Source organism: Triturus cristatus, chromosome 5_2 (assembly GCF_964204655.1).
Source record: "Triturus cristatus chromosome 5_2, aTriCri1.1, whole genome shotgun sequence".
NCBI lineage: Eukaryota > Metazoa > Chordata > Amphibia > Caudata > Salamandridae > Triturus > Triturus cristatus.
The window spans coordinates 22,406,576-22,432,641 of NC_140588.1; the positions used below are offsets into that span (position 1 = coordinate 22,406,576).

The following is a 26,066-nucleotide window of genomic DNA, read 5'->3' on the forward strand; positions in this document are numbered from 1 at the left end:
CTTTAGTAAGACATAGGAGATTCTGGGAATCTTTTCTCATCTCTTTCTCAGCTACTGCCTAGTAGCCTAGTAAGACTACAGCTCCGTGATGCCCATGGAATATGTTGCACTCTAGAAATGTTGTTCATCATAGAAAGGGACAAAACCGTTTGCCACTTTTAGAGAAAAGCCTTTGAGCGTGATTATGACAATACCATCCACACAGAGCTGAAAAATGAGAAAAGCATTTTTCCACTCCAGGTTCAGTATTACAGCTTTAGAATGGTAAAATACAATCTAAGTCAATCTGAAATGAATGAAATCAACCCCTGGCATGTATTTTGTTCTACTATGAGCTCATCAGAGAGGTACGGCTTTGTCCAGACACAAGTGAGCACCCAGTATAAGTCAAGACAATACCCTTTCAGGCTTAGATTGCAGCATAAATTATGCAAAACAAAAAGCAAGGAACTCTGGGTAATTCCTACATTTAGCTAGATGGATCACCCTATAACACTAGTGACACTCTGAACCTGCTCACCTCAAATGCATGTTTTTCTAGCTGAGTTTTAATATTAGAACAAGAGGGAAAGGAAATGAGTATGAAGGGGCGGGTCGTGATACAGGTTTGTGAAATAGAGTGAGACAGCCGGGTATTCAGAATGGTTTAGAACAGGATGAAACCAGTCGCCAAAAAGTTTGCTCAAGGTAAGGGTTTGCTTTAGCAGGTCTGGCTAAAAGAGACATTTGGATTAACAGCAATGTTTTCAAACATGTGAATTGAGTAGCGTGTGTATAAAGTGATGGTAAAAAAACGAGAGAAGGTTGAGGGGAATATAGAGCAGACATTTCATTTAGAGGTAAATGCATTGAATTCAGCGGGCAAAACGTTGCGAACGGGGCGAACTGAGGCATGCACTTTTCACATTCTTCTCATTTTGAATAAATGTTTATCAGCATGAATAATGTAAGAAAGAGTCAAGCAAAAGTGTTTTAAATTTGTAGATAACCCATGACAAAGGGCCGAAAAAGGCCCGAAATGCATTGGGTGACAAAGATTATCCATGGTAACTCCATGCTTTAAGATAAGGCCAGGAGGCATGTCCACAGCATTAAGGACAATATTTAACCATAAGTGTCTATCATGTGACCGGATGAACAATGATGAACTGATGAAAAGTTGTGGATAAAATTTGAATAAAACTTTTGACTAGGTGGATTAATTGTAGCATTAATGTTATGCATCAAGCAACGCTGTGCAGCCGGATTGGGGCGCAACGACGCCACATTATCTTAAAGATTAGCACAGTGACATCCATGTTGTGATAGAAAGGGACAAAGCTTTTTGCAAATATTACAGAAAATTCTTTAAGCATAGGATTGCCATCCATGCAGAACTGAAACATGACAGAAACCTTTTACCACTCTAGGCACATCATTGCAGCTTTAGATTGGTAAAATACCATCCAAGCCAACCAGGATTTGATAAAAGCAACCCCTGACACTTGTTTCGCTCTACTTAGAACTCTTCATAGAAGTACAGTATTGTCCAGTGTAGGTCAAGACAATACCCTTTAGTCTTTGACTGCTGAATAACTTATGGAAAAGAGAAAGCAAGAAACTCTAGGTAGTTCCTAAGTTTAGGCAGTGAGCAGCTCCAGTATATGGTACATATACAACACCAGCGACACTCACAATCTGCTCAACTCAAAAGTCTGTTTTTCAAGAACAGTTTTAAGCATATGATTATCACAGTGTCATCCATATAAAGATGAAAAATGACAAAAACCTTTTACCACTGCAGGCACAGTATTACAGCTTTAGATTGGTAAAATACCATCCAAGCCAAGCTGGAATTAATAAAAGCAACCCCTGACATGTATTTTGCTCTAGTTAAAGCTCAACAGAGAGATACAACTTTATCCAGACACAAGGCACTAGGGAGCACCCAGTATAAGTCAAGACAATATCAGTTCAGGCTTAGAGCCCCAAATAAATTATGCAAAACAGAAAACAAGGAACTCTGGGTAGTTCCCAAGTTTAGGCAGAGAGCAGCTTCTTTATATGGACACCCTACAACACCAGCGACACTCTTAATCTGCTCACCTTAAAAGTCTGTTTTTGTAGCAAAGTTTTAAGCTTAGGATTGGCACCATCCACGCAGCACTAGAAATGGACAAAGCCTTTTGTCATTTTTAGAGAATAGTCTTTAAGCATAGACTTAGCACAGTTTCAACCAAGCTGTTCTCTGCTTAAACTTGGAATATACTCACTCAGAGTTCCTTACTTTCTGTTTTGCATAATTTATTTGGCACTCTAAGCCTGAAAGGATGAAAGGGTACTGTCTTGAAATATGTATATATATATATCACTAATTATTGGGAGTTTATATAGTGCAATATAAATGACTTTAGAAAACAATTATGCATGCTGATCAAATTGATTGTGCTACTTTTTTACAATGATATCAATATTATTTTCATTGTTTAGGTCCGCACATAGACTGTAACAGATCTTATGAAACGATGGTAAATATTGCTTTATTATGTTACCAAATGTGTTGTCTGTAAGAGTTTGCTTGTTGATTGAAAATAAAAAGTCATTTCTGCCATCTGCATAATCATAATCCACATTCTCTTCTTGATCTGAGAAATCCATTTCTAAGAGAAAGTAACAAAATAATCAGTTAAAAAATTAGCACATCAGGCCTATTCACATAGACAAATTTAAGGGCAAATATACCTTCATGACTAAATGTAATTTTTGTACTCTTGTCTAGAATGCACAAAGAAATTCTAGGGTCCTTTCACCAGGGAGAAGGGCGGGAGGGGCCACACACGCACACATACACACTCACTCACACCCATGCACTCACACACGCACATACACCCATTCACAACACTAACTCACAAATACACATCCATCCATACACACACACACACCCGCACACGTATGCACTAAGCAGAAAAAACACATAAAACGTACCTCCACTGCAGCTCTCCAAGAGGGAAGCCGCAGAGGTCCATGGACGGTTGGGACTGCTTCCTTCCCTCATTGGCTGACCTTAGGTCAGGCAATGAAGGAAGGCAGCAGTCCCTCACTCGTCATAGAGTGAGATGGGGTAAGTGAGACTGCTGACTTCACTCCACTCTGTGACGAGGTATCACTGATTGACACTCAGTCCTGGGCGCTTAAGGGCGCAAAAATGAAGCGCTCATCTCCGAGGCAATCAGTGAAGCTCCCCCTCATCATAAGCCTTGAGGCACTTTTGCTAGGCTGATGAGGCCATGCCCACAGGGCTGTGGAATCCTCCACCTGGCAAAGTTCAGATCAGGCAGCCAGGAGCCTGCACATTTAGGTCACTTCTAGGTCCTGGCTACCTGACCTGAACAAGAAGAGTGTCTGTCAGGCTGACTTTTGTTCAGCCTAACAGACACTCTTCTTGCCTGGAAAAAGGTGAGGGGTGTGACCTCTCAGCCCATACAGACAGCGTTCTCAAACTTCTCTTGGTCCCCTTTCTTCACTAGAAACGGTTACTCCAGAGGAGGGCCAGAATAACTTTATTTCCAGAACAAGGAAAGGAACAGATCACCCCCCATTTGTTGGGATGTAGGAATGTAAGTGGACAACTTTCTACACAGGAAAAAGGTTTCCATTTCAGAGAAAAGAAATGTGTACAGGCGGCCGCTGCTGGTTGTTTCCATTTTAAGTTTGGCAACGTCAAAATATGTAGGTTTGTGGGCATTCTCAGACTTCTCTCTGTCCCCTTTCCTCCCTGGAAATGGCCAGAGATTAATTCCAGAAAAGGGCTAGAATGTTTTTATTTCAACAGAACAAGGGAAGGAAAAGGATCACCTCCATGTTTGCTGGGGTGCAGGAATGTAAGGGAACAACTTTCTACACAGGGAAAAGCTTCTCCCTTGCAGAGAGAAGAAATGTGTATTTGCACGAAAGGATACATTCCCACTGTGAGGACTTACACTATGCAGAACTTCATAAAGGTTTAGTAGAAGACTTTCTATAAAGTCACCTGACATACATGGTAGTATGCCTGGAAAACTGTACCTGGTACAGCTTTACATGCATGCTAACAGGGATGTTATCGAATCGGAAATAAACAGAATCATATGCTGAGACAGAGGCATAAATTCTCACCCGTAATTTTCAGGTTTTTTTTCTTGACTCGTACCCATTGTGATTTATTCCAAGAATACTGGACAAGCAATTGTGTATTCTTTACAAAATGGTCGGGCTTTCCCAATAGAAAGTGCTAGTTCCTTGACTGGTGAGTTTGATGAGTGCATGCTTCTGAGGATGTGAGTGAGTGAGTGGGTGAATACAAGAACGAGAAATAGTTGAAAAACTCGATGAGCAATTCCATGCATGAGCGAAAGGAAGACGGGATGAGTGAACGAGGGCATGGCTAGCTGAATGGATGAGTAAATGCATAACCTCTGGAAGATAAATGGAGCATGTACCACAAGAGCGTCAGCAGTTTTAACGTCTCTCACATACCAGTCTTATTATTTGAAATGCTTCACTTTGAAATGTGCTTTGCTTGCTTTTTTTACTTTTCTTTTTACTACTTTTCGTGTTCAGCTCATTTATATTTCTCGCGTTGTCACCAATATAGTTCCCTTTTTCATTCACCCATTTTTGCCTTTTTTATTTCCCCTTTTTTCTCTTCCCTTCCATTCTTTTCAACCCATTTTCCTGCCCCCCTTGCCTCTTTGCTACTGTTCTTGTATTTTCCTACATGGTTGGGTTGCTGCCTGTCTCCTCTTTCTTTACTCTATATTTTCATTTTCTTTTTGCATGATGTGTCCTGGTATACCGGGCCCTCCTTCTTTTTTTTTTTGTAACCGAAGTTTATTCAACAGACGAACGTGATGAATGAGCAATTGTGGAGGCATCAATGGGGCACCATTAGTTCACCCTTCTTATGAGTCTGTTAATCTGGCCTTCCCTGTTACCAGCATCTCCACCTTCCACAAAGTGAGTGGTCTTCTTTTTCATTCCACCCATTGGGGAGGACAACTTAAAGGGCCACAGGAAGTTGTTGGCCATCTTGAAGTTCTTGCCAACGGAGTAAATTTCATGAATAAGATCTTCAAAACAGATGATACCACAAGTCTGAAGTTGATTCTCAATAAGAGAGTTATCAGTCAGGGGAATACGCTGCTTTTTAATCTTGAGGTAACCGCACTTGTAGATCAGCTCATGCACAGACTTCAGGTTGGGATACCCCCAGGCAACATACGGTTCCACAATCTTTAGCATGTTAATTGAAGCCTTATTCAGCTTTACAAAAGTTCCATTGAAAATCTGCCTTAGACGAAGAAGCTGCTGCAAAACTTTACGCACTTTGGGACTGACACCATTGATATTTCTGATCCTGATTACAAAGGCCAATTTTAGTTGGGCAGGAACATAGTAATTGCCGGCCTTGCGAGCCATTCTGTTATACCGGGCCCTTCTTTTACAATTTGCCAAGATTTTAACCGAGAAATTATAATTTTGAAGTATTGAGGATACCTCTCTCGGACACACAGGCAGGTACCACATGGACATCAGCACCGCAAGCTTTCCTCGGTCACAGAACAGGTACCACATAGGCATCAGCAGACAATATTTCCTCACCCACAAAAGAGGTACAGCAAGGGACTCTGTAGTGAGGAATCATTCGCTTACATAATGAGTACAGCATCTGTAGAGCTAGCACATAATGCTCACCAAATGATTGGTGCTATTGGTGGTGCGAGCACAGAGTCTGATTAATGATATTTTGGAGTAGGACAGCGCAGCAAGGCACCTTGCTGTGCTGCCCTGAGCCAAAGTAAAAGGGCAGGAATGCACGATATTTAAGCAATACGATGCATTCCTGTCCTCTCTGCCTGCTTTGACGCTGTTTTGGCGGCCTAGCACGAATGTATGCACCCTTGCACCAGGGTGCCTCCATTTCAGGCAGGATTGTTTTTGTGCAGGAAAGGGTACCTTCCTCCACAAAAACAATCCCAAGAGGTGTTTTCCTCTCTCTATGTATGCTGCAGAATGCAGCACGCATGGAAAGAGGAATATACAAGGTGGAAAAAATATATTTCTCCTCGTTCCACCTGATCTTGGAAGTTGTAAAGTTTTGGAGATTCCCCAGGTTTACATGATTAAGTAAATCTGGGGCAGCGTCAAAACCCATGGGTGTTGCGTGGAAAAAGCCACAGCAACGCCCATGGAATGTCTCCCTGGCACACAGTAAGGCAAAGCAGCGCAAGCGCTGCTTTGTTTTACTCCATATCTGTGAGGACAATCAAAAACACACAGAGTGGCTTTGCATGGCCTCATAGATATGGTTGAGAGGCTTGTACCGCTGGAGCAACAGAAAAAGTGATGCTCCGGTGGCGCAAGCCTCTCATAAATAAGCCCCACAGTGTAAAAGGGAGTACAACTAGTGGAGGTTAAGGGGGCAGCACAGGATCTAGGGGATGAGGAGCAGCAAAAGGTCTGGAGGGTCAGTGCCATTTCCAGGTCAACAGCGCAGGGTTCAGGAGGAACTGCACAAGGTCGTGGAAAAAGTGCATGGGCCAGGGGGAAGCAGCACATGGTCTGGGTGGCAGTGAATGATCCAGTAACGTGGAAAGTGCAGGGTCTTTATGAAATATCGTATGAATAAGGGGAACGCATTGGGGATCAACACAAGCTGAAATGGAGTAACAGATTTGGTTCTAAAGGGGAAGGTGGGGCTGCATAGTATCCAGAGGGGGATTGGGAAAGGGCACTTTTCCCAGTGGCCTACTCGCACGTTTCAGTGCAACATGCACCACTGTACAATACATATATAGCGCCGTAAGCACTCATATTGCAGTCATTATTTATCTTCATTTTCACAGGAACGCAGCTTGACCCACATCGTCCTGTGTATTTACTTAGCCAGCAGCATGCCTCACAGTATCAACGCATGCCGCAATCTGCATGAGCATATTCTAACAGTCACTGTAGTGGCCTTCGTCGAGGACAACTACATAGCTTTACTACAACCAATAAGATTGCATTTTATGTTGCAAAACATTATATGTTGTGTCTTGTATTCTTGCTTCCCACAGGAATTTTTTGCTTATTTAATGTGTCAGTGAGTACGCCGACCCCTTTTTTTCACACTGTTTACCACACACCATAGTGCGTGTGGAGGTGCCACATTAGTTTTGTCACGTGGCTTCATTCACATTTCGCCACTCACTTATCACCTTCTTGGTCCTGAAGAAAGCCCCGTAAATCACTCAGCGGGGGCTGAAACATGTAGACCGCCACACATAGTCAACTGATAGGTAATTAATCCTTACTAGTTGCATTACACATATTTTAAACATATCCTGAGCCGCCAATAATAAAATTAAGGCAAGGATTCGCAGAGGTATTTTTAACTGTAGAACTTTACATCACATTTACGCACCATCACCAGCTCCGCTGTAATCAGGCGTTGTAGCACAACCGGGGGGCATTCGGCCACCCGGTTGGGACCCCAATGATGAAGCATGACACCAACTAGGTTGGTGTGTGAGGGGTCTTTTAACAACACCCAATGGGTCCCAGCTCATGCCACAAACAGTGACTACAAGTAATTACATGCAGATAGTTGGCCCATCCACATTGTTTAAGTACTACAGGTGATTAAGCAACAAATCCAATGATCTAACTTCCGGATAGTACATTATATGCTACTGACCTGCTGCCGTGGCTTCCTGTGCAGCATGTCCCAGATGAGGCCTTGACCCAGAGAGGGAAGGGTTTGGGAAGGAACCTGTGCGATGACAGGAGGTGGGGGGCAGTAACACAGAGCCAGATATCTGCTTACGCTGATGAAGGGAGCTAATACTGCAGATGAGTGCGGTGGCCCTGAGACCAGAGTGAAGAGGGGAAGGATGGCAGTGCAGCATGTGAGTGCTTTTCTGTTTCATGCTGCATGTTTAAGGAGGCATGCAGGGAGCTCATCTGCCCTGTGGGTGTGAAGCTGCCTGTGGAGGAGCGTAGCACATGGCTGTAGAGCTTAGTTAGCCCCCACAGGAGGGTAGCTGAAGTGTCTCCTCTTTGTTGTCAACAGACACCTGGGGGAGGGGTGACGCTGGTTGTGGTCACATACAGCAGGCCAGAGGCAGCTTGATGACATGAGATGGGCACTACTGGCTATGGTATAACAGAGGAGGCGCTCTCTGCCCCCTTTGCCAGCTCTTTAGGCGTGCATCATGACAAAGTGCTGTTCAGTGACCTAGCACCCTCAGAAGACAGCTTCTTGCATGGTTGGGTGAATCTGATAATGTCTGCTCTCATATTAGCAAGCTTCCCAGTCGTTCCCAGCATATCAGCATACAAGACCTTCATTAAATAGTTGTCATCTTGCTTTGACAGAATTACTACAGGCAGCTAACTCTATCTGGCATACTGAGACTTATAGTTGCAGTTCTGCTCTATAATTAGTTTTAATACCTACAATTCCCAACATGCTTTGTGGTCAACTGAAAGACCAGCACTGTTTTAAGTTTTTCTGAATGACATTGGACAAGTTTATAACAGTACAATTGACATGTCATACCTGCCTCGAAATACACATAACGCTTGTTTATTATTACAAAAAAATTGCACATGTACATAACAAAAACTGGTCACTAATGTTCTAGTTCCAGGTTTTCAGAACTCCGATTAAGCACTCAAAGTGCTTCATTTTACTAGTCAATCAATTAGATGCAGTACGGAGCGAGTGAAAACACAAGCATTTGTGTGGCGTGCCTAAACACAAAGAAAAAATTAATTCCTAAAACGGGAGCAGTGGAACTAGTGGGACAAATGGGACAAATACTTGGTCTGTGCTCTGTGAGAGGGTTAAACACAAGAAGCGGTATGACGCATGCATGCCATGGACAAATGGGTACAAAGGATATGAGAGCGACGATGGAGCAACCACATGGCAAGCCTATGGGCAGGCTGAAGCCCGCAGATTGAACATGACAGGTGTCTTCAAGACAATGCATGCGCTGTCTAGCTGAGACCTAATGGGAAAAAAAGGTTAAAATGGGCCTAGAGCCCGCCCCATACTTACAATTACCATTTGTTAGCTCCCATGTCTCTCTCATTCCCTTGTTACTCATTGTTCAGGATCTCATACTGCTTCCACTTTGGTTCTTCTTATCATCTGGTTGTCCATGGAACTTGGACCAAGTACACTTTCCTAACTCCGCAGATCATTGTTTTGCTCACCCCACCACCCCTGTTTGGACCCAGCCATATGCAAATAAGTCTTGACCTTCTTCCTCGTGGGAACAGTCCAGCCCGAACTGCCAAGCCAGGTCATCCATGGACCGGAATCAATCATCCTGGGACCGGTTTCAGGGCATCACCCTTCATCAGCTAGGGTAGCTTGAATCCAGTGGTGTAGTGAGCACGGGACCCATGTCTGGGCGTACCCTTCCCACTTAGGGCGACATATTCAAAAGAAACAATTGATGGACGGAATGCTGGACAATGCAAACATTCACCCCAGTCAGAAGGATCTGGGCTAAATCCATCCTTCTTTTGCTCACCACACCACCCCAGTTTGGGCCCAGCCATATGCAAATCAGTCTTGACCCTGTTCCTTGTGGGAACAGTCCAGCCCGAACTGCCAAGCCAGGTCATCCATGGACCAGAAACAAGCATCCTGGGAACGGTTTCAGGGCATCAGCCTTCATCAGCCAGGCTAGCTTGAATCCAGTGGTGTAGTGAGTCTGGGACACACGTCTGGGCATACCCTTCCCACTTAGGGCGACATATGCAAAAGAAACAATTGATGGATGGAATGCCGAACAATGCAAATATGCACCATTGGTGTCCTGGGCTCACTGTGCCACTGGAATCAAGCTATCCTGGTTGAAGAGGGGTGAAACCCCGAAACCGGTCCTAGGATGCTTGTTTCCGGTCCAGAAAGGACCTGGCTTGGCAATTCGGGCTGGACTGTTCCCATGAGGCACAGGGTCAAGACTGATTTGCATATGGCCAGGTCTAAACTGGGGTGGCATGGTGAGCAAAAGAATGATGGATTTAACCCAGATCTCTTGACTGGGGGTGAATGTTTTGATTTGTTCTTCATTGCGTCCAGCAATTGTGTGTCTTTTGTTTTCTCGCCCTAAGTGCGCCAGGTATGCCCAGACGTGGGTCCTGGGCTCACTGTGCCACTGAAATCAAGCTATCCTGGTTGAAGAGGAGTGAAACCCCGAAATCGATCCTAGGATGTTTGTTTCCGGTCCAGGGAGTACCTGGCTTGGCAGTTCGGGCTGGACTATTCCCATGAGGCACAGGGTCAAGACTGATTTGCATATGGCCAGGTCTAAACTGGGGTGGCATGGTGAGCAAAAGAATGACAGATTTAACCCAGATCTCTTGACTGAGGGTGAATGTTTTGATTTGTTCTGCATTCCGTCCATCAATTGTGTGTCTTTTGCTTTCTCGCCTGTAGTAAGAGAAAGAGCATTAGCTCATGGGAACAAATAATTGTCTTGACTCCAGTATCAATCTTAGAGGCTGTTACGACAGCAAGCGTTCCAAACGCGAAAGCAGTACATCCGCGATGGATAGAATGGGCTAATTCTGTCACTGCAACAGAGGTAGACTACAAATTTGATTCTACATTAAAAACACAAGCATTCATGTAGTATGAACAAGAATATCCTCTCCCAAATGAAATAAAGCCTCTAGATCAGTGTTTCCCAAACTGTGGTCCGGGGACCCCCAGGGGTCCCTGACACTTTCCCAGGGGGTCCGCAGGCAGCAGTTTAAAAAGCACTGCACTTGTATAATTAGCAGTTTTCCATAAACAATACAAGTGTCAAGATAACACCAGTGATTAATGTACCTGCTAGAGAGAGATGAGAGTTTTGTCCTGTGGCAGCTTTGAGTTAGCTAATGTAGCACAGAGGGTTAATATGCCTATTGCAAAGAACGTGTACTGTGCATTTTAAATAACAGTACTTTATGTGCATAGGCGAGTGGATTACTGCTTTTGTCAAAAAGATTATTTTGTTACTGTGCAGTACATAAGTGACAACCGTAATCTAGCACAGTGACCTATAAGCTGTCATCAAAGAGCTGCTTGCAAACTGCATGGTACAAGTTAGTAACTTATGTTTTTTCCCTGTCTGTCATTATCCCGATGCTGCTAAAAAAGTGTATTAGGGTGGAAATACATTTTTATTGTTAAAGTCAATGCTAATCACTGTCTTATGTTCTGAATCCCGAGTTTTTTGTGCTTCTCCAGACCAAGCACTCTTTAAAAATGCCTACCAGTGTAAGTGACATGTGAATCCTACACCTTGTAGTCCCCTTTGCCTTATGTAACATTTTCTATACACTGAATTACACTTATGATTAATTGTCTCTATATGTGTGTGATGTAAAGTGATAAACGTGTTGTAGACTGCACCGTTGTTTCCTAAATTTCTTTGGGGGAGAGCCTCCCAAAGCCCCATTTGTAGTGGTCAGGCACACTCAATGCACTTGGTGTGCACCGTATGGGGACTGGTCTGAAAACATTTGCCAGGGCTGCTTTGGGTTTTCAGTCTGGCCCTGGCAGGAGTAGGAGCCTCGGACTGCGAAATAAAACCAACCATTTAAAAGTTAGTCACAGAGATGCAGCACCAACCTTCCCATTAAAATTTTATTTTTTTGCAAATTCTTTCAATATAAAATACTAAGGGGGATATTTACAAAAGAAGTGGTGGAGCGTGTCTTTAGGCTCTGTGTCTTAACGACACGCGCCGCCACTTCAGAAACGCAGGGCTGCACCATATTTACAAGAATATGGTGCAGTCCTACATTTTGCCCTGTGCTGGTGCTACACTTAGCAGTGTAGCGCCAACGCAGGCACCCTTGCAACACAGTGCAAGGGTGTCTGCGTGCAGGGGAAGATTGTTTATGTAAAGGAAGGGCCCCCCTTCCTGCACATAAACAATCTTGAAATGGGGTTTTGTCACTTGTATGTGTGCTGCTTAATGCAGCACATATGGAAGTTACAAAATGCCATGACCTTCCTGAACATAAACAATCCAATGCGTTTTGCTTTTTCCATGTGTGCTGCACAAGCCAGCACACATGGAAAAAGCAAAAATGAGGAGAAATAAAGCATTTCTCCTCGTTTCGCCAAGTTAAGACCTGGTTTTCCCTGGTGTTAATTTTGGTGCTGCCTCCTATTAACGCTGCCCCGGTGGAATGCCCACTGCAAAACCCACTACGCACCCCTTCACGCTAAGCATTGCGCAAAAGGGGGCTTTATTTACAAGGCAACGTTAAGCCATATTAAGTGGCTTACCGCTGCCTTGTAAATAAGGCAAAGCCCCTATCGACACGCGAACGTCGCAAAAATTGATGTTTCCATGGTGGTAGGGGTTTGTAAATATGCCCCTAAAATCCTTAGTATTTCGAATATTTGTTTTGTGTGCACACATGTTAATTTTGTTTCGAATTACTGTTTTAACGTTTGGAATTTAAATCATAAAAATTGCTTGGGGGTCCCCGACTTCCAGTGGTGACTCAGTGGGGTCCTCAGGAGTCAAAAGTTTGGGAACCACTGCTCTAGATCAACATGAATCATAATTTACACCAACAGATCTGCCCAACCATCCGTTGGAAGTAAACAGCAATACAGTGCAGCATGTGCCACTGTAAAGGGACGTATGCGGGACGTCAAGTTCCATCCTAGCAATACGCAGATGCAGTCCCTAGTACAGTGTTTCCCAAACTGTGGTCCGGGGACCCCCAGGGGTCCCTGACAGTTTCCCAGGGGGTCCGCAGGCAGCAGTTTAAAAAGCACTGCACTTGTATAATTAGCAGTTTTCCATAAACAATACAAGTGTCAAGATAACACCAGTGATTAATGTACCTGCTAGAGAGAGATGAGAGTTTTGTCCTGTGGCAGCTTTGAGTTAGCTAATGTAGCACAGAGGGTTAATATGCCTATTGCAAAGAACGTGTACTGTGCATTTTAAATAACAGTACTTTATGTGCATAGGCGAGTGGATTACTGCTTTTGTCAAAAAGATTATTTTGTTACTGTGCAGTACATAAGTGACAACCGTAATCTAGCACAGTGACCTATAAGCTGTCATCAAAGAGCTGCTTGCAAACTGCATGGTACAAGTTAGTAACTTATGTTTTTTCCCTGTCTGTCATTATCCCGATGCTGCTAAAAAAGTGTATTAGGGTGGAAATACATTTTTATTGTTAAAGTCAATGCTAATCACTGTCTTATGTTCTGAATCCCGAGTTGTTTGTGCTTCTCCAGACCAAGCACTCTTTAAAAATGCCTACCAGTGTAAGTGACATGTGAATCCTACACCTTGTAGTCCCCTTTGCCTTATGTAACATTTTCTATACACTGAATTACACTTATGATTAATTGTCTCTATATGTGTGTGATGTAAAGTGATAAACGTGTTGTAGACTGCACCGTTGTTTCCTAAATTTCTTTGGGGGAGAGCCTCCCAAAGCCCCATTTGTAGTGGTCAGGCACACTCAATGCACTTGGTGTGCACCGTATGGGGACTGGTCTGAAAACATTTGCCAGGGCTGCTTTGGGTTTTCAGTCTGGCCCTGGCAGGAGTAGGAGCCTCGGACTGCGAAATAAAACCAACCATTTAAAAGTTAGTCACAGAGATGCAGCACCAACCTTCCCATTAAAATTTTATTTTTTTGCAAATTCTTTCAATATAAAATACTAAGGGGGATATTTACAAAAGAAGTGGTGGAGCGTGTCTTTAGGCTCTGTGTCTTAACGACACGCGCCGCCACTTCAGAAACGCAGGGCTGCACCATATTTACAAGAATATGGTGCAGTCCTACATTTTGCCCTGTGCTGGTGCTACACTTAGCAGTGTAGCGCCAACGCAGGCACCCTTGCAACACAGTGCAAGGGTGTCTGCGTGCAGGGGAAGATTGTTTATGTAAAGGAAGGGCCCCCCTTCCTGCACATAAACAATCTTGAAATGGGGTTTTGTCACTTGTATGTGTGCTGCTTAATGCAGCACATATGGAAGTTACAAAATGCCATGACCTTCCTGAACATAAACAATCCAATGCGTTTTGCTTTTTCCATGTGTGCTGCACAAGCCAGCACACATGGAAAAAGCAAAAATGAGGAGAAATAAAGCATTTCTCCTCGTTTCGCCAAGTTAAGACCTGGTTTTCCCTGGTGTTAATTTTGGTGCTGCCTCCTATTAACGCTGCCCCGGTGGAATGCCCACTGCAAAACCCACTACCCACCCCTTCACGCTAAGCATTGCGCAAAAGGGGGCTTTATTTACAAGGCAACGTTAAGCCATATTAAGTGGCTTACCGCTGCCTTGTAAATAAGGCAAAGCCCCTATCGACACGCGAACGTCGCAAAAATTGATGTTTCCATGGTGGTAGGGGTTTGTAAATATGCCCCTAAAATCCTTAGTATTTCGAATATTTGTTTTGTGTGCACACATGTTAATTTTGTTTCGAATTACTGTTTTAACGTTTGGAATTTAAATCATAAAAATTGCTTGGGGGTCCCCGACTTCCAGTGGTGACTCAGTGGGGTCCTCTGGAGTCAAAAGTTTGGGAACCACTGCCCTAGTAGATTGCACGGCACAGCTGGAAGAACTAAAAGCCAAGATACTGGCACTAAAAAATACAGATCGGGAATTCCCCAAACTCATTGTGTGCAATTCGTTTCACTGTGTCCAGTCATACAATGAATATCTTCATTATTGGGGCCAGAATGGGTTTAAAGGTTCTAAAGGTTGCACAATAAAGCCCAACTTGCTTTGGGAACAAGTGGCAGAGATGAAAAAATTCTTGCCAAGGGCTCATGTAATTTATATATTGAGTCATCAGCATGTTGACATGCATGTTGAAGAGAAATCATTGGCTGATGAAGCCCCCAAGGCTACAGTGAGAACTGCTGCCATTGCTGCAATCACTCGTTCTAGCACAAGGATAGACGGACAGATAATGGTAGCTGTCAACGCTATATGTAACAACAGCTCAGCCTTGCCAAAAGATTTTCCACTTATGTACTCCTACAAGTTAGATGTACAAAATATTCTGTAAGCTCAAATTCCAGGGGTGGGGGATAGAGTAAGACCAAACATGGATGGCAGATTGGGTTTAAATCTCGCTGCACATGAGGGTCCGGGTTCAGCACACGTAGGTATTACTATAACGGTTTCACTACTTAAACAACGTCCTTATGTCCTTAGGTGTGACATCTGTCAGCAGATAAAGGATTCCACCGTAGCACGTCCACCATAAACACCATTACTTAAACAACATCCTTATGTCCTTAGGTGTGACATCTGTCAGCAGATAAAGGGTTCCACCGTAGCACGTCCACCATAAACACCATTACTGATATCAGACAGACCTCTCGCATGTCTCTATTTGGACCAATGCGGCACCTTACAATCAGATTGGGCTTACAAGTACATCTTGGTGGCAGTGGATTCATGCTCTAGATTCCTGTGGGTTTGGCTCCAGTGCTCGGATGACGCTCAAACTGTTATAAAGGATTTGCGAGTATTTATAGGGACATATGCAACTGGCACATTACATTCTGACCATGGGGCTGTGTTTAACTCTTGGGCTTACACAGAAGCTACGGTAAGTTTGGGTGTTGTCTTGCGAAACTCCTCTCCCTATCATCCTGAGGGAACTTCGATTGAAGAGAGGAAAAGCAGGGATTTAAAGCAATCCCTAACAGCGAGGGCATTATGCTCAGATGGCAGTTGGGTCAATCACCTATATGGGGTCCAGAGGGCATTTAATAACATGTCAAGAAGTTCCCTAGGAGGCTGTACTCCATTCAACGTCCTCTTTGGGACTAGAATGTGGGTATCCGACCTCGATTATGGCATCATAGTGGTGGATGAAAAGGCATTTGACATCAATGTTCGTTTGGCTGTTTTACAGGAACTCAATGAATTCCAGGCCCTACAAAGCAAAGTCCAAGTAAAATTCACCGCCACTGAGGAAGTAAAAGCTCTTCAAGCAAGATCTGCCTGGGTCCCGAAGATCGGGGACCTGGTCAGAGAAAAGATTGTGTCTAAAAATAATTTGGGCCATCTTACAGAGCGCCTGTGCCTGGCCTTACTGTCAAAGGAACAAGAACAGAACTTCTTCCACCCCATGCCGGCAAGAAAAAAAAAAGATTTGTCTCCACTGAGCTGATCAATCCACACTATGTGGCCACCACTGAATAGCAGTCTAATTTGTGGTGTGGTGTCTACTACACACCTTTCTCTTCTTCCTTTATCTTATTTGAACTCTAGTGCTCCTTTCCCATTTTCTTTTTCTTTCCTTCTTCTCTTCTTCCTTTTCACCAGGCCTCTCCATGGAATGTGCACTTCACTTAGACTTTCCTTTTAACGTCCTACCCCATAGGACTGACTCTCTTCACCTCTGTCTCTCCTGACCAGGCTTCTCGCTGTGATCTTCTTTTCACAGGGACCTCCATGGTCATGTCCTGTCCTGCCTGTAGGACTTGACTCTTCCTCTCGTGGTGGACATCTCACAGTTCTTCTCGTCGTGGACCTCACAGGTCTTCTCTTCGTGGATCTCTCACAGGTCTTCTCTTCATGGACCTCCCACAGGTCCTGTCCGTTTTCTGAGGGATCTTCCTGGTGCTCCCCATCCTGATTGGGAGGGGCACCTTTCCTTCTTCACCTCTTTGTCTTCATTTGAGGACGCACTCCTTGCACCTCAAGGCTACGCCATGTCGGCACTTTCTTTCCTTCCTTTTTTTTTCTTCACTCGGCGGCGTCGTGTATGCGCCTCGAGGCTGCCTTATTGCAGCGCTCGCTCTTGCCTCCATTCAGGCAAGCTTTGCAGGGTATGTCACACTGTGTGATGACATGGTTCATCTTCCTCGCAGGGTTCTCTCACTCCCGGGCTCCTGCCCTTGCTGTTCGATTTCTCGATGCGGGTCTCTGCCCACCTCTGATCTGTGTTCAAACTTCCACTTCATAGGCGCCCTCGGCTGGTGCCTTGCATACCCCGTCTTCAGATGGAGCACACAACGCTGTTTTCTCTTTTGCAGTGGCCTCGAGGTCCAATCACTTATCTATTGTTTTATTTGTTTTTTTCTCTACCCACTACCTTGGAGCAGGGCAGTTGTACACTAGTCTTCTTTGGAGCTAATTTCCCCCGACATACCCGTCACAGCCTGGACAGTTTCATTCCTCCGGGGGCCTTCACCCAGACCGTGCAGTCTTTCAGCAATCTCCCCTGGCCTCAGTTGGATGTGGTGAGTGTCCACTTGTTTCAAACTGCTGCGGTGGACTGCACAAACTAGCATGTCGACACAAGTCTCCATTTGATACTGATATGGCGGAAACAGCCACTAGGTGGTGCTGCAGCTATCACATCATGCAGACTGTGGACCTTCCAGATGATCCGGGTGGCCGTGCGAGGCTTGGTGGCACTGGTGCAGCCTCGGGGTGCCCACTGCCGTTGTGGGCCCAGTTCCATTGTTGGCTCTTCAAAAACAACTGGGGACGGTGAACACTATCACCGATTGCAGTCGACGCCAGTGCAGACACTTTCCACAGGGTTGGCGGCTCCTTGATGCCACGGGTCACTTCGCCCAAATGGACGGGCTTCTCACATCCCCCGCTACAGGGTAAGTCTTATTTCTTTGTATACGACGACTGTCAAGGCCCGCCTCACACATTCATGCTGGCTTCCTTTCTTACAGCTTTATGCCGATGAAACTCTTTTCCTCTCCCCTGCAGCAAGCAGCTGCTCCCTCCAGGCCGCAAGTGCAGGCATGAGGCATACACATTTCCTCCTCATTCCATATAATGAGGGAGGTGGGAGGGCACACATTCATGCCCCTTCTCTTTGCGCTGCCCCAGCTCTTATCCCCAGGACCTGCTGTGGTAACTATCACACTTCCCAGCAGGTGTGTGCTCTCTGGGCAGCCTGTCGTGCTTAACCGTCACACCTGGATTTTTCTTTGTGCTCCTAAGACATCACAGTGCAGTGCCATCTTTCAGCACCTCCTGCCAGCTTCCTGACCGCGGCGGGAACCCATCTCGTGAACAGTGCTGGTCGCCTCCTCTCCTGGCCGGTCCTTTCCTGCAGAGCCGGTCATTACTGCGGCTGCAGGGGTGTCAGCACCATGGGTGGCTGTGAAGGCCTCACATGGGAATGCCAGTGCCTACACAGGGTTGCCTTCTTGCCTTGTTTCAGCCATTTACAAGCTGGTAGTAGGTGCAAGGGTAACTCATGTACTCCATCCACCCCCCCCCCCCCCCCACCACGACACACCAATGCAATGATGCTGCCAGCGCACAATATGGCCAGGTCCCGCTCCTCGACATTGTAAGGGTTAGTGCACTAGGCCATTATGGAGTTAATGACACAGACACATGGTTAAAGTATCTGGAAGCGTCCCGGGCACATGCACCCGGCCCCTTTTATTAGCAGGGTCATCTGACCAGTGACACCGGTGATAGATTGGTGTGGGGTGAGTGTGGAAGCCAGTCTCAAGGAGTGGCTTGTGGAAAAACGGTATTTTACAAAGACTAGAACCTGACCAACTGTTCACTACAAAAGCTCCTGATAGGCCTGACCCATCCTCAATAACAGCGCGTTTCCTTGAACCACCAGAAAAACGCATCTTTTTGTGAAGATGCGGATTTCTTAAAATACAGCATAAATCAATGGATCGCTCAGGTAGAATCGTTATCTCTGCATGAGCGAACAATTGCCAAAAATGACAGCAAATGCACCCAGGTATAAATGAGGCTGTGATACACTCGGGTCCATTTCAAAACATTGCTCTCCAAATTCCTAAAAACATATATTTTCAGTTTGAAGACATTGTAGTAACAGTATTAGTGAGAAAATCAATCTATTTAAACTGTTGCATTTACCTTTTGCACTAACTTTATAGTCATCCATTGAATTGTTGTACGGCATGTTTCCATTTGGTATAATGTTCATGGAACTGTTTCTCTGTAAAAGTTAAATAACATTTGAGAACATTATATCCTAATATGTACATGTGCACATGCAAAGAAAATGTTGCACAACTATGGGACCTCCTGTCGGCCCTACATTTTTAGATACGACCAATGTATTAGTGGAGTGCCTCACAAAATGCCCAGTGGGAGTCAGGGGGGCGTCACAGTGGTGGTGGTGGGGGTCACAGAAGTACCTGCTTAACCAATATTAATTGGGCAGATCTCTATTTTTGATCTCCTATGATTGGCTACAAAACAGGGTTTCCAACTGCAAAATGTTTTCATACATTTAGCCCCAAATTCGTTATGTACGTGCTGCTAGCTGCTCTAATCTCTATTGGTGTGGAATGCAAGCTGTTACTAATTAACAATTCTCGTAAAAGTACAAAATGAGCCTGAAACCTTCCCGGCTAAAACTGTAAGTAATATACATGTCCTGTTAAAAAATTAAGTCCTTCTACCTAATTCTTCAATCATGGTTTCCATTGTTTGTACACAAAGTGCATGTTCTTATGTGATGTCGTTTTATGGTAAAAAACACTAATACTGTTCGGTGAGATACGCTGTAGAGACACGTATTACATTTATTGACAAATGGTTTACAAATTCTGCACTGATGCTAGGGATTGCTTAGAGAGTATTCACAAACAATATGTTCTTCCTATTAGCCACTCCCTATGGCATCAGATGTACTGTACTTATAGCTATATGCGTTGCATAGGAAGTTTTGCATTTACACTTTAGCACAACAGCTGGCAGTTTCCTCTTACCCTTTTTTGCCCTCGTTCTCTTTTATAGTTCTTGTTACTCTTTTTTGAGTGATTTATTCCAAGTTTTGTAGTTTTGAAAGACTCCAAACGTTTTTTCATTGTTCTTCGGAATATCTCTTTATTTTGTTTATCTTCTTCACAATGCTTCAGTTCATGGCGACTGTAAATATATTTTTGCTTTAAGAGAAAGAAAACAAATGCTTAAGAGCTGCCAAACTATTTTATTTGTAATCATCCGTCATATTTTCTGAAACCCTTCCTATATCAGTGTCTGAAATAACGGTTAAACTCAATGCTTAAGAGCAGGTGTCTCCATCCAGTTGATTAATCTCAAGCTACCAGTAGCTCACTGACACCTTCAGAGTAGCTCCTAGTCTTGAGTTAATTTTGAAATAAGCACAGGGTCATATTTTCCTTTTAAAGTTAAGGGAAGCTTGAGCTTGTTTTACATTATTATCACCAGGCTGCTGATTGCAGGGCCTGATAATGAGCAGTGCTGGTGTCAGATTTATGACGCAGGCTGGGGTACAGAGGTGAACAATTGCACTGAAGTATACTTAACTCTTAAATAAATGTCCTTGTCGACTCAATATTAGAGCATGAGAACAAAATGTTGTTTCTGAATACTTTTAAGTGGGAGAAAATTCAAATGAAAAGTTACCTTAATGATTAAGATAACTGTTTTTATTCCTCCTTTTTCAATGTTTTGCATTTACAAACAGCAGGGCTTTTGCTCCCAGTGGTCAAAGACACTGTGTCAAATTTATAACTGAAAAACTACAGTCCTTTTGTTTTTTATATGGGAAAAATGTTAAGTCTTAGGCCCTAATTACAATGTTACAAATATAGCTCCATGTCTACAGGACACTGGGAGCAAGATGCCTGCTGTTTGTAAAGGTGACACTTGGAATTGGGGAAAAATATACAAGATGAGTTTTTGGGAATCCATGTAAAGATGAAGTTAACTTTTCAGTTTGATTTTCCCCAATAACAAAGTATGGCCTTTACACATAGCAGGGAGCTTGCTCCTAGTGGCTGGTAGACATGACGTCATACTTATCACTGACAAATACAGCCATTATTTTGAATGGGAGAAATGTAAAGTGAAGAAAAATTTTCTATATCATGAATCATTTTGAAGAAAATTTGCCTGCACTTTAAATTTGTTTCATTTAAAAAATGGTTGTATGTTTGTGTTACATATGTAATGGTGGCACATATGGTGAAAGGTATGTCCTGTGCCACTAGTATATATAACACAGGCTCTCAGTCACCCATACACATATATACCATTCATACGCACACATTTACATACATCCACAAGGACCACGTTCTCACTGACACATTACAGCCCTTTCATAGTGCCCCTAGTCAAAGTATTTTGTTCAAACCATAGTATTTGGCTCTATGGACATTAGGCTTACCTCAATTAGGCTGCCAATGAAGCTGGGAGTGGGGGTCTCTGGTAACAACAAGCGAGTTGCTTAGACTGCAGTAGCTCATTCTGATGTTCACGGCTCAGAAGTAGCTCTCACTGCAGAAAATGTTGGAGACCCCTGCTTTAGATCTTTCAGACTGGTTCCATGGCAGAATTACTGGATACTTCAAACCACCCAACAACCCAGAGGCAATTATAAGTAAATTGTGTTTCTATGTAGAAAGTTGTCATATAATAATGCAAGTCCTCTAGAACCTTTCCCAAAAAGGCATAAGGGATCAGAAAAACCATATGATCTTTGCAAAGGCTTATGATCATTTAAGGACATGAACATGAACGGAAATGAATACAGGCAAATATACACTGGATCCCATGCTGGACCCCAATATTTGGGCACCACAGAAGTATCCATCATGGGTTGTGAGAGACTGACTACACCCCTGCATACCTCAAAGATCTCCTGATTATCACCTCTTTAGTGCCCCATTCACAAAAAAATCCTCAAAGAGAATAAACAAATAATCAATTCTCATTCTGCCTCCTAATATGAGTGGTTGAATCGCCACTTCTGTGTTAGAATTTTCTCAGATCTGTCGTATCTGGAACTTTAAAATGCCGTAATTTGGCTTTCTCGGGGCACCGGAGATCGAGGAATAAACCTGCTCCGGTTCTTCCTATTTTGCGACTTGTGCTGTCTCTGATCGCGGTGTCCCGGTAAACCGGTATTAGGAGGCAGAATGAGCCCCTAATACATCTGGTCCTGACGAAAGCCTCAAGAAAACGCAAGAAGGCTGAAACATGTTGACCTATTAGTGCGGTAGACTAGTAACTTTGTCTACACACACACCACACCTTTTCTTTTAATTTCCCACTTCACCCTCATCTCTAATAAAGTGTTACCGCATTAGAGTGCAGTAGGGAATTTTAAAGTTCACCACACATGAGCACTTGCACGTCCCTCCCTTTTCTGATATGTGGACAATACTGGCAAATCAGTTGGTCTACCTCCAGGCGGAGGACAGCATATATACAAAAAAGAAACCCTATGATGATGCTGTGACAGTACACTGAGGCGGAGAATCAAGATATACCGCCCGACCTGTATACTCATATGAGGGTTTTTTATAAGTTTATCTAACAACAAAGACCCTGATTTCAAAGGACAAGTGATCCATTCTCCCCCAACTTGATTATTTGTACTAACCATTGGAAGCCGGATGGATCATAGCTTCTCATTCCCTCTCTGTTGATTATTACACGTTAACTGCCAAACAACAAGTAAATGGTTTAATGTGATGGCTGTCTTCCTTAAGCTGACACACTTGACACTTCAAAGAAATGAATTGGATTAGTGCACTCTCCTGCTAGTTCCTAGATTATGCAATTGTAAATAGAATTGGTTGTCTGCTAATCGGATACCACTCACTGGTCCAGAGTGACCTTCAAAACTGTCTGCCATTCACTATACCCAAGCTGGTGCATAGTCCCCCTTGCACTCCTTTGTGTCCCAAACGTGGGTTCAACAATTCAGTTCATTCACATTTTTTCATATATTTCATGCATGTCAAAACACTAATCCATGAGATCTTATTATATATAAATGGTCATGTAGTGTAACTTTGGGATTATGGGTAACGATTATCTGAGCACTCCTATTCTATGATGCATCCTTTCACTGCCTCATTACACTGTTTTGTCATATGTACTAGTGTCCATACCAGTATAAATTACCACAAACATGAACAAACAGGTGTACAAATATATTTTCACAAAAAGCAACTGGTTACTCCCCGCCAATGGCTTCTAAAATTATACCCAATTTTGTGAAATCGAGTGTCTGAGCAACAAGGTATGTCAATACATATCTTTAATGACTTGTTAAATAACCTCCCCATGTGCTTTAGTGTGTGACATGGTTGCTCGCATGCCAAGTAAGAAAGAATTTGGTTGGTTACATGCGTTTCATAAATAAGCAAAGCCCAAATCTTAACAAAGAATGGTATAGTGCTTTTGGAGTTTCCTGTATATTTAAATGACCAACATAATCAAGGTACAATTATTTGATGATCTGAGTGAAAAAGAAAAATGTGTGAACAGGTTGCTCAAATCTTTAGGGGAATTGAAGGTGCTAAACAATTATGAAAGAATTTTAAGGAACGGAGTTTCGCATGAGTGTTTTGGTGCCCCTCGTGTGCAGCAAATTCGGCGTTCTCATTATCCGCCATTTTTAAACACGTTTATATGCTGTCCACGTGATGTGCTGTTCAACGACTCAGTCGCAACAGTGTAGACATTTTGGTTCCCCATAATTTTATAAAAACCCATATGTCTAATGGATAGCCAATCTATGAGAAGTTCCCCGGGTGTGTAAAATAAAAATAAAAAGATTACTGCGTTGAGTAATTGCTCGGCTTACCGTATATGCTATGTAAGATCTAAGTGTCTACACAGTAAACTGCAATGTGTCTACTGCTGTCCTGACCTAAGTGTATGTTTCTGTGTTGACAACATGATTTTCCTCAACTATGGTTAATCATCATCTGTATTTAATCTTAAGATCTAGCGTTGTTGTCTTAGTGTCATTATTCCGAATAGGTGCACATAATTCATACATGATGGTTGAAAACACATAAAAACACAATCTGTGTTTAAATATTGCAACCTCAATCAATCAATCAATCAATCAATCAATCAGGAATTGTAGAGCAAGGCAGCTTAACTCGTAAGGGTCTTGAAGCACTGTCGGATCATGCTGCCTGTTCGCCTATTGTTTGAACATCCAGATCTTGAGGTAATTGCCGAATTTCTGGAGTGATGGTGAGGCTCTGATGTGCAGGGGAGGTCAATCCAGGTCTGGGCCGCCAGATGGAAGAAGCCTTTCACATTGCTTATGTGATCTTAAATACCCAATCACAATCATATGTCATAACCATATCTAGGTTTTTCCCACCTGATAACATAACATAACCATGATATCTCAAACATCTGTAAATATGAATTCTATAAGAAACAGGAGTATTCTAAACATTCATTCAATCCAAATGGTGCAAGTGTACTCAATCGCTTGAAGAACTAACAATTGAAATTGAACAAACCAAATTCTTAATAAGAAAGCAAACTGATTCGGAACATTGGGAAAAAATATTCAAAGACATAAACATACAATTAGATAAGTCAAGACTCTTTTAATTAACTGGTATTAGAATGTTTTTGACTCGAATATGTGTTATATTATTATAAATCTTAAAGAGGAAATAGATAAGATCGCGGGGAAGTGGCAGCCCTTGTGTATTTATTGGGTGGGAGATTATAACTGTTCCATATGTCGGTAAAGCACAGATCGAGTATGTGGGTTAACAGACACTGAAGGACAACCCCTGACGCACTTTATACACACCCCCCAGAGAGTTGCCTTAAATGACATCATTATAGTAAATGATCTGATCTTCTTGGATACCTTAGCTAGTAACACATCAGCTAAATATATCACCTTTATGGGCAGCGTGAGTGATAGTGTCATTGATTTTATGCTTATATCTAGAAATTTTGTCTTTCTGGAGGATAATTTCAAAGTGGAGCCCAACAATGCCAGCGACCACAACCCCCTTATCGCCTCCTTACACGTAACTGTGCAGGAGGTGAAAGGTGATGGCCGTCCCCTCCAGTACAACCGTAATCATGGGGTGAGAATGAAATGGAATAAGATAAACCCCTCGCAATTTGAGGAGAGAATTGTCAAAGCAAATTTGAGCTTCATATTGAAATGTTTACATCACAATTCTCCCCCAGAAATGGTCATACAGGGATTTGAAGGAATCTGCAGGGACGCTTCCCGAAACCTGACAAAAACAACAGCAGCTAGGGAACCTAGGTGGACTAAATGGTTTAATGTACAATGTTCAAGGGTCCAGAAGGACTTAAAAAAGGCTCTACATATAACCCCCAGGGCCAGCACCCTAATCAAGAGTGCAAGGCAGGCCTACAAGAGTGCAGTAGCACAGCGGAAGCAAGAATTGAGAGAGCAAGCGTGGTTAGACTTAGAGAAAGCGAGCGCTCTCAAAGACTCTAGGAGTTTTTGGGAGGTCATAATCCACCCTTTATTCTCAGAGGACATAGGGGGAATGGTTTCATTAATACCGGAGAAAGAGTGGGAATCGCACTTTACAAACATTTTGAACCCTAAGGGTTTCACTAGTCAGGACATAAGCCTCGACGTTCCATTTAATCAAGCCACTGCACACAATTTGAGCTCCTCCATAGCAGTGAGTGAGGTCGCGGATGCCCTTAAAAAAGGCATACAACTCAAAGCGGCAGGGCTGGATGGGGTACCCCTCGATTTATTTAAGAGTAACATTCAACTCTGGGCACCCCTCTTGACAAATGTTTTCAGAGCGGCCATATGTGGCCCCATTCCTAGTTCACGGAAGAGGACAATGGTAGTACCCATGTATAAAAAGGGTAACAAGGATGACCCGGCCTGTTACAGGCCCATCTCCTTGATTGATGCCACAGTAAAGGTGATGGGAAGGGTCATCCTGGCACGTCTTGAGACATGGGCTGATTCATCTGGGCTCCTGTCTCAAACCCAATATGGATTCAGAAGGGGCAAGGGGACAAATGAACAGTGTCTCAACCTCACCCTGATTATGGGCAAGTACATGAAGGCGGGGAAGGGGTCATTCCACCTTGCCTTCATGGACTTGTCCTGCGCGTTTGATACAATGATGGAAGAAATGGGTTTCGAGGAGCCCCTAGTTACCCTCCTCCGTAGGTTGCATGCATCCACCTCGGTAGTCATACGTTTTGGCCCAGGAGGTGAGAGGACAGATCCCATCATTTCCACAGAGGGAGTACGAAAAGGGTGCATATTAGCAC

General features: G+C 43.5%; 1 protein-coding gene and 1 pseudogene across 2 annotated transcripts in view; both read right to left on the minus strand.

The window, feature by feature from the left end:
* The window catches only part of SLC9A3 (solute carrier family 9 member A3), an 840,704-nt gene that overhangs the window by 43,599 nt on the left and 771,039 nt on the right, over nt 1–26,066 (minus strand). For both annotated transcript variants that reach the window (XM_085606775.1, XM_085606776.1), the window contains exons 13-15: nt 19,754–19,930; nt 18,894–18,975; nt 2,532–2,639 (exon numbers count right to left, since the gene is read on the minus strand). In XM_085606775.1, coding sequence (XP_085462901.1) covers nt 2,532–2,639; nt 18,894–18,975; nt 19,754–19,930 — 367 coding nt within the window. The remainder of the gene's footprint in view (nt 1–2,531; nt 2,640–18,893; nt 18,976–19,753; nt 19,931–26,066) is intronic.
* LOC146822605 (large ribosomal subunit protein uL30 pseudogene) lies at nt 4,894–5,436 on the minus strand (annotated as a pseudogene).